General features: G+C 40.8%; 1 protein-coding gene across 1 annotated transcript; it reads right to left on the bottom strand.

The window, feature by feature from the left end:
* Positions 1 to 592: 592 nt before the first annotated feature.
* On the bottom strand, positions 593 to 8,993 carry LOC108675142 (proteoglycan 4). The gene is made up of 3 exons (XM_018163131.2): positions 8,959 to 8,993; positions 4,861 to 5,096; positions 593 to 4,449 (listed from the first exon to the last, which is right to left on the bottom strand). Exons 1-3 carry the CDS (start codon positions 8,965 to 8,967, stop codon positions 909 to 911), a joined length of 3,786 nt encoding a protein of 1,261 aa, XP_018018620.1. The 5' UTR covers positions 8,968 to 8,993; the 3' UTR covers positions 593 to 908.
* Positions 8,994 to 9,441: the final 448 nt, after the last annotated feature.

Genomic DNA, 9,441 nt, shown 5'->3' with positions numbered 1-9,441 from the left:
CAAATTGCTGGATACTCATAGAGAATTAGAATAGTAGTTAAGAATACAAGAGTCGAGCCAGTTCTGCCGATAGTGATTACTTTTCGATCAAAGTAACTATACTTACTGGCATTCACTACGGTACGGATTACTATGAACATATAAAGATTACCCTAGAGACTTCACGACAGATTGTGAATTTGTATGTGGTATGAGATTTTCTCGATTATTGAAACGACGACTTTAAAATAAGAACCAATCAGCGCCGTCCAATCTTCAATGTGTCAATTTATTGGCTAATACTTTCATCGAATTTTTTGGCAGCGATGGAACCAAATCTTGTGGCCAGGCCATAATCTATACACGCATGACAGAATAAATATTCTGTTCAATAATTGCATGAACCTTTGATTATATTTCAGTCCCAAGTTTTTGTCGCAGAGTTTAATTTGAATGGAATTTCTTAATTGTGAGTGATGATATTAACATATGAAGCATGGCTAAACTGAATGAACATTTATTTGGAACCACAAATTGCTTAATAAATAAATTATATTTTGTGTTCATTAGGAGACGAAGGGAAAAGAAAATTAAAAATTTATAACATAGCTCTTTATTGCGAAATTAAAATTAAGTAATGGACAAAACTGATAATATAAGTAATGGACAAAACCTTGTCAACGCAGTCGTTCTCAGTAAATAAAGTTAAATGCGTTAGGCAAGAATAGGAGAGAGATAAAATAAATAACTTACAACATTTGTCCTTCTATCTTAAGTTGCTAGTTGTCTTCTAAGACAAAGACGTTTCATGTGGCCGTGACGATAGCTTGCAATGAGCACCACAGCTCATTGCAAGCACAGATAGCTTGCAATGAGCACCACAGCTGTTTTAAGTCTAAAAATCTAAAGCATTGACAAGTTTACTTGACTCATGTTTCTGGATCAAATTCTGTTGTGACTTCTATGGAATTGAATATATCGTCTAGCGGAGAATCAGTAGAATCTTCTAAAGACGATACCGACGAATTGAGGACTAAAGCTTGCGTTAGGCTTGACGAAGAGAAAGTCTGTTCGTCTTCAGTGCCTGAGGGTAGCTTGGCCTGTGAAACTTCGGAAAATAAGCTAAAAGCAGATGAAGGTGCCAAGTCATCAAACAGATCTTCCGTGCTTGAAAAGTGTTCTGTTGAATTAACCTCTGGTGAGTTATCGATGGTTTTATTCTCAAAACTCTCTCTAGATTCGAACCTTCTTAAGGATTCCACCACTCCTCCGAGGTCCGTGTGAACACTGTGCTGTGGTTTAAGCAGGGATGCTCCGAAACCTGACAGGGCACTGCTGTCTCTCTCACGAGACAAGGCATCGTCTAGAGAATCAAATCTTTCCAAAGCCTGTTTAATTTCAATTAGACTGTTATCACTGTTATCGACAGTATTGAGGACTCCATTTGAGGTCCGTGAGATTGTTGCTAAATTTTCCGAATCATCCTCGGAACTTCGGAAAATTGTAAAGGATCTCGGTTGAGGCGCACTAGGTTGGACTGGAGCTTGAAATTCTGCAGGAACTTGAGCTTCATCTACACCTCCTATAGCTTGAAACACCTCACTGAGTGTTTGAAATTGTTGACTTGGAGAATCAGAAGCTAACTCACTTGTACTTTCTAATCCAAAAGATCCTGTCTCAGCTGCTAAATCCTTTAGAGCTCCTACTAGCTGATGCGGTTCTTCAATGTCAATTCTTTCAACACTCTCAAATGCACCTTCGGTCACGATTTGAAAAGTGTTCACAGTTGCATGAGAAGATCCAGTCGATGAAACTTCTGATACCTGCACAGTTGTCGGGCTGTTTGCTAAATCAGAAGCTATATTAGCATCATTTAATGAAACATCATGACTTATCAGTGATGGAACTGATTCAACCGGTTCTTCAACCGCAATGCTTTCTGTTGCAGTCTCTGATACTGATGCTTCAGCGATGTTAGATGTGGGTACTTCATCTGCAGGTGCCACAATATTTTGATTGATCACTCCTCCAATTGCTTCAACTGGCCCAACATCTATGTTAGTTGTAGCAGAGTCTGCCACCGTAGCTTCATTGTTAACTGATGCAATGACCTCATCAAAAGGAATCACACTTTGACTGACTAATGGTTCAACTGCTTCTTCAACAGATAATGTTGCTGCATCAGTCTCAGCCGCTGATATTTCAGTTGTTTCCGGAATTGTTTCATCTGCAAGTACCCCGCTTTGACTGATCTCTGTTTCTAGGATGTCACTGAATTCTGCAACCGAGACTGCATCAATTTCTCCCACAGATGCTTCAGTTGTGTCAGGTGCAGGTACTCCATCCGCTGGTTCAACAATTTGGCTGAACACCGGTTCAACTGCTTCATTTGGTTCAACAGAAACTATTTCTGACGCAATCTCGGCCACTGTTGCTTCAGTGGTGTCAGATGCAGATACATCATCTACAGGTTCCACATTTTGATTCAGCGGTGTTTCTACTGTTTCGGTTGGTTCTTTGAGAGATACTCTTTCAAATCCAGTCTCAGGCACTGCTGCTTCAGTGGTGTCTGATGTAGGTGCATCTATTGCTAAGGCGACACCGTCCGAATCAGTGAGCAAAACCTCGTTTGCCACGCCTGGTGCATCAGCAGTTTCGTCATCAAAAAGCGCAGAGACTAATGACTCAGAAGAGTCAGGCGATCCGGAGATAACTTCACCGAGCAAAGCGTCTTCTGCTGCAAATACAGACCTCTCAGTAACAGTATCTTCTTGCAAATTTGTGGATTGACTCGTTTCTTCTATAATATCGTTCTCCACTGACGGTTCTTGGATATTTCCAGCATCTATTGACCCATATTCAGTCACTATTTCAATTACATCCTCAGATCCAGTAACAAGTGCGGCTGAATTAACAGTTATAGATAGCTTAAGTTCTTCCTGCTTTTGATCAGTTTCATGAACCGCTACTTCCTCATTTACTTGGGTTGCGTGAGATGGAACTTTGTCGTTGCTGTCGTCAACCAGCACTGCTTTGTTAGAAGAGTCGAAAGGAATATTAATAGTGCGGGGTTGAAATTGATTGATAACAATTTTTCTCGGTGCTTTGTACAGAAGGTATGGACGCCTGGTGTATGACCGGCGAGGGATCGTGTACGACCGACGAGGTGTTGTATATGAGCGAGGTGTTGTGTACGATCTGGGTCTGGGGGTTGTAGTATATGATCTTGGTTTAAAGTTTACCCTCGGTGAGAAATAAGTCCCTCCAAATCTTGGGAAAAATCGGCGAAGAGTCGTTTTAGGAGCTTCTGTTGTCGTGGGTGATGGCTCTCGAGTCGTTGATGGGGGCAAATAATAAGAATTGATTTCATCCGACTCGTTTTCTTCTTCGTTTGCGGAAGCCTCAGTTATGGTGGTGGTCGTTTGTTCTTGAGTGGGTGACGGGGGTAAGTAATTTGTCTCTGTTTCATTTGACTCATCTGCGGGCTCAGGTGCCTCAGTTGGGGCAGAGGTAGCCGTTGGTTCTTGAGTTGTTAACGGAGGCAGATAGTTATTCTCTATTTCATCAGACTCAGTGTGTTCTTCAGGGACAGGGGCCTCGGTTGTGGTGGTGGTTGTCGTTGGTTCTTGGGTTGTTGATGGTGGCAAATAATAAGTCTCTATTTCTTCAGACTCCGCTTCTTCTTCGGTTTCGGTGGGGACTAATGAGGCGGCTGGTTCTTGAGTTGTTGACGGTGGCAAATAGTTGGTCGCTATTTCTTCAGATTCATCTTTTTGTTCTTCAGGGACAGAAAGCTCTGTAGTAGTTGTTGTTGGAATATGTTCCTGAGTCGTTGATGGGGCCAAATAGTAGGTCACTATTTCTTCAGAATCATCTTCTTCCTCAGGGACAGAAACTTCTGTGGTAGTGGTGGTTGTTGTAGGTTCTTGAGTCGTTGATGGGGCCAAATAGTAGGTCACTATTTCGTCAGACTCATCTTCTTCCTTAGGTACAGGAACTTCTGTGGTGGTGGTAGTGGTTGTTGTAGGTACCTGAGTTGTTGATGGGGTCAAATAGTAGGTCACTATTTCTTCAGAATCATCTTCTTTTTCAGGGACAGGAACTTCTGTGGTGGTAGTTGTTGTTGCGAGTGGCTCGTCAGTTGACGTAGATATAGTGTAGCGTCTATAAGTAGTGGAAGCTTGTGTATATGGTCGCCTGGTGGTTCTACTATACGCAGAGATTGGTACTTCAGTGTATTGCTGCGTAGTAGTAGTTGGGGCTGAATAACGCGCCTGAGGAGGTAGGTAGGAACTGGGCAACTCTTCACTCTCACGGCGTTCGATCTTCTGCGCTCGTGCTCTCTCAATCTGCAGGAGTGAGTGAGCAGGAATGGGAGGTCCGACGGGTAGAAGATCGGAGCTTGGCTGGTAACCTCCTTTGTCTGCGATGAACGTCAACGCAACGACCGAACCGTCTTCTTGAACGTAACTGGAAGAGCGATATTCTTACAAAATGATTATGATTCTCTCTTCTGTTCGTTTTTACGGGAATTGTATCAATTTTTTTCAAGTCCCGTTGAATTATTGGAAATGCTGATCATAATTATCGAGTGAAAATATTATAACCTAGAAGTAGTTAGTAGTAGTAGTAGTAGTCTAAAATTTCATGTGTGAGCTTCGTTTAAATTGATTGATTGTAGCAGCTGGGTTCAGAATTTTGTTTGTGGGCCTGGCTAGTTCTTCTATCGTGCCTTATTAAATTTTATACCCGTAATTAATATCTCTTAAAATAACATCACTACTGACAGATGACCGTGTTCAGGACATCAATCAATTATAAACGGCTAATGACTAGCCAATGAATACCTTTGATTAATTTGCAACAGAATTTGTCTTCTACCTGTAGCCTCCCTCGATGATGGCTTCTCCATTCGCACCGCTGCTTCCGTTCTGCCTGACGACGAGGCCGTTGGACGCTTCAAAGAATGAGCTGTGTTCGCCTGAGGCGGTAGGGTCCTGCCTGGACTCTTTGACCACCGTGATGAATTTGGGCGGGAAAACTGGTGCGGGTGCCACGTATGACTGCGCTGCCACCGCGCATGTTGCCGTCACGAGCAATGCCGCTGCTGATATCACCTGTGCGCGGGGGAATGAATATTATGAACTGGAATCGTAGTTATTTCAGAATATGTTGCTTGGAAGCGTTGTTCACCCTGTCGGAACTTGAATTTTTCAAATGTGTTGCAGTCTAGGTTCGAACTCGTTAGCGTTTGCCAGTGGTTGTATAACGAAAATAAAATAATAAGTTTCGACAGGTACCTATTATTTTTTGGTACTTGTTGAAACTTATTATTTTGTTTTAAAGTCGGATGTGGAGCCGACATATTTCTTACTGCAATCAATCATTCGAAAGATCACCTTGTGGGTTAAATGAAATATTTAAAAAAATTTCCTTGTATATACAAATGGAACTTCATTCAATACATCTATCTTCATTCAAATATTGATATTTCAGGAACTTTATATTTTTGGATGAATAGTCTACAGTAAAATAGCTAAAACTTTTAAATTTTGAAATCTTGATTCTGTCCAACATCAACTGCCTTGTTTTAAGTTGTTTACAATAGCATTATAACAGCCCAGTTGCAAATATTTTTTTCAATGTAACTGATGCAAACCAATGAGCACAAGCCCAAAAGGAAATGAAAGTAATCCCTCTTAATTCCAAGGATCAGAGAAAGATTTCCTAGTTTCAGAACAGCAAATTTCAAAATTTCCTAAGTTAATTTACACAAGAAATTTTCCAGTCATGCTCGAGCGCCCGACCTTTGCTCTGCGGCGCCGCGTTGGCGCTCTGACAATGAAGCATCTCTGGCAGCGCTACACTCGTCCAACAAAACGCAGACGTAGAGCACACACAGCCGCTTATCACGACCACCGTTTATAAGGCATCAATTAAACTCGCTAATGAAGTGCAGGGCCTCCTCGCACTTTCACGAACACGAGCCATGAAGTGAAGCCCTTGACACTGAATGCTGAAATCTGGTACACATCTTATTGTGACAGATGAAGGCCGGCGGCAGGTTAAAGAGTCGATTTTCGTTCGTTTTTGTCGTCCAGTTAAGGACTCGATCGTCAAGAAGCCATGAGAAAAAAGGCCATAAGAAATAACTGAATTCGATTATCAGGCGACGTTAAGTGATGAAAGTTTCGGTAAAATTCGACGAGTTTTTCGGTCCGTCACAAGAACTGTGAACCAATATACCGCGCCAGTAAAATGCAAGTAAATGTAAGTTAATATACTTTGGGCAAATTAAAGCCTAGGTGCAAAACGAGCCATGCAATTTGCTTCTTTTTGATTCCACGTCTTTCAGTAGACGATGAAATTTAACTTCTTAATAGTATTTAAACATGTGAGCAGGTTTTGGTTTAATTTAACACAATTTGCTAGTTTGAGTCTTGAATTTAGTTTTAAATTGAAAGTTGCAGATTATGCAATGAATCTTATTCCCGGACACATGGTAGCTGAAAACCTCATGCTGAACTCGCAATTAACAGCGAATTTTGAAAATCTAAATCTAATAACTGAATGAACTAGCACTAAAAAATAACATCGCGTTTGATTATCATTTCAATAATAATAAATGGCCATGCTTCATCCTGCGTAATTGCATTTCAGATCCAATATAGCTCTCGCGAGTGCATGTATTTCAATTAAAAACGGGAGCCTTATCAGCGCCGGGCAATCGGCGATCAACACATTTCCTGATTTTTATCGGGGCAGCTAAACTGCCCTCAAATGACCGCAAATGGAACGAAACTCGTGCCTGGAATCCCAATTAAGTTTGCTGCCTCCACCCAATAAAGTTTGATGGATGAATACTCCAGAGCTTCTCCAACAAACTTCAGTATGGCAACTCTGGTACAACGGATAATACACCGGTATTGATATTTTTTCCCCAGTTTGTTACAATTATTATAAATATTGATAATATTATTATTAATAATATTATAAACCTTATTTTTATTATCATTATTGTTACTATCAGTTTTACTTTTATTCCCGTAACATAACGTGCGTCACGAGTCACAGAACGAGTGTCAAGAGTCGCGTAACGATCGTCACGAGTCACAGAACGAATGTCACGAGTCAGGTAACGAGCGTCACGAGTCGCGTAACGAGCGTCGCAAGTCACGGAACGAGCGTCACGAGTCGCGTAACGAGCGTCACGAGTCGCGTAACGAGCGTCGCGAGTCGCGTAACGAGCGTCACGAATCGCGTAACGAGCGTCACGAGTCGCGTAACGAGCGTCACGAGTCGCGTAACGAGCGTCGCGAGTCGCGTAACGATCATCACGAGTCAGGTAACGAGCGTCACGAGTCACGTAACGAGCGTCACTAGTCACGTAACGATCATCACGAGTCAGGTAACGATCATCACGAGTCACTTAACGAGCATCACGAGTCACGTAACAAGCGTCTTAGTTACAGTTAGTTGAAAATCAATCCCGTTATCTAAATCATGTGAATATTATTGGAAGGAAATTTTCGTCGCTGTAAAAACTTAATTAGATATAATTTAAATTAGAAACAGCTTAAATTTATGAAGGAAACACTGAATTTCAATATTGATATAATTGATAATTTGGAAATATTCTATAATTTGTCAAAGGTTTTTTGATTGTGTGTTTAAAATCATGCGCCGCATATATATATATATATATATATAGAGGATGGTGAGGACCGTATCCAGGATACTTATCGTGTCTGGATATATGCTGGACCTGAAAATTCAATCATTCTTGGTGGGAGATTTTATAGCATCGAAAAACTCAGTATAAATGATTGGATCGAAATTTAAATTTGATTTATACTTTTTCATTATAAATTTACTTCGCAATTCGAAAAAATCTATATTTTGAAACGAAATTCAAATGGAAGTTCTGTGATCTATGTAGAATGTGAGTTTGGGCACGACTGTCATTTATCTCCGTGCATTTCTTTTACTATTTTTAACTGGATTATTGATAACATGATACTTAAATTTCCGGGGTTATTGATGCAAAAGTACAAAGTACAAAATTATAAAAATACGAAATCAATTATTTCTCTAACAGTGGTGAAATCAGGTTTACCTGCTAATCGAAAATACGATATAATTTTTGTAATCGAAAGTTTTCACCTTCTTTTTTGGTCGACAAATGATTCTAACACTAAAAATCGTAGATATACCGTCCTATGTCACCGCATATTCTCGGCGCTATGTTTAATATACATATATAAACCAATTTTCTAAATTGTTTTATGGATTTAGAACATGAAGATAAATTCGTTTGCCAAACACCTGCAGAGCCGCACGGATCATACCAGGACATATGCAGTCAGAGAAAAAAAAGCGTGAGAACGTCGTTAGCTTCGAAAAAATTTTTGTGTCGATTCCTTTGATTCATATTTGTTGTAATTTTTTGTATAATCGCTTAACACTTCGTACGAGCGAATAGGCCTGAAAATAGTTCTGTGTATTAAATCCGTTTCAACTCTTCTCGGAAAATAAATGATAATCGTCTTTAGGGGAGATATTCAGCCAGACTACATAACTTGACAACAACATAACTTCAGCCGGACAACTCAAGTTGTTGAAGATTATTTTTAAGTCCCAAAAAACATACCTATAATTTTCCCAGGGAGACTGACACCCAGATTGACCCGTCAAATTATTTATTCAACATTCCGATGCCAATTTTTCTTCAAGTTTGAGCTGCAAAACTTTCCAAAAATAATTTTCAAAATATTTTTCAAGCACATGAGCCCACTCATTTACTTCCACGCGTCAGTTTCTAAACATTGTAAGATCATACCGAAAATCCTGACATTCTCGCCTTCTTCAGTATTTTTCTTTCTCCCTCAACATCTCTCCTCCATTCCCCAGCTGTCAATGAGACTCTGCTTCTATATTAATTGTACAGGCCCTAATAAGACATGCCTCACGTACGCTTACCAGCCTCATGATGACTCCGTTACTAACGACGTGCGACTGCCCTCGGTGTGCGTGACCTCCGCTTATATAGGCGCAGCCATATCCTTGGCTACGAGATCCAGATGCAGGAGATACGTCCAAGCTGCCCAGCAATGCCATGGCTTCTTGAATTAATCAGAGTGTCTTTTAATGGCCAAGACGGTTTTTTTCAAGCGCTGCAAGTGCCGGTTTAACGGCCATGATTAGATTTTTAACGGACGCGATGGTCTTTTTAACTGCCACGAGGGACTTTTTAACGGCCGCAAGGGTACTTGTAACGGTAACGAGGGTCTTTTTAACGGCCGCAAGGGTCTTTTTAACGACCGCAAAATTATTTTTAACAGCTGTGAGGGGCTTTTTTCCAGCAGCCGCAGTCGTCTCTCCTACAATAGCCGGGGCTTCGGTTACTCGACTGAGCTTACGACATATCCTATTTATCTCTGTAATTAGTGCGAAGGCTCCTGT

Source organism: Hyalella azteca, unplaced genomic scaffold (assembly GCF_000764305.2).
Source record: "Hyalella azteca isolate HAZT.00-mixed unplaced genomic scaffold, Hazt_2.0.2 contig13161, whole genome shotgun sequence".
Taxonomy (NCBI): domain Eukaryota; kingdom Metazoa; phylum Arthropoda; class Malacostraca; order Amphipoda; family Hyalellidae; genus Hyalella; species Hyalella azteca.
Note: the sequence above shows the minus strand (reverse complement) of the source record. Positions and strands in the feature narration are given on the sequence as shown.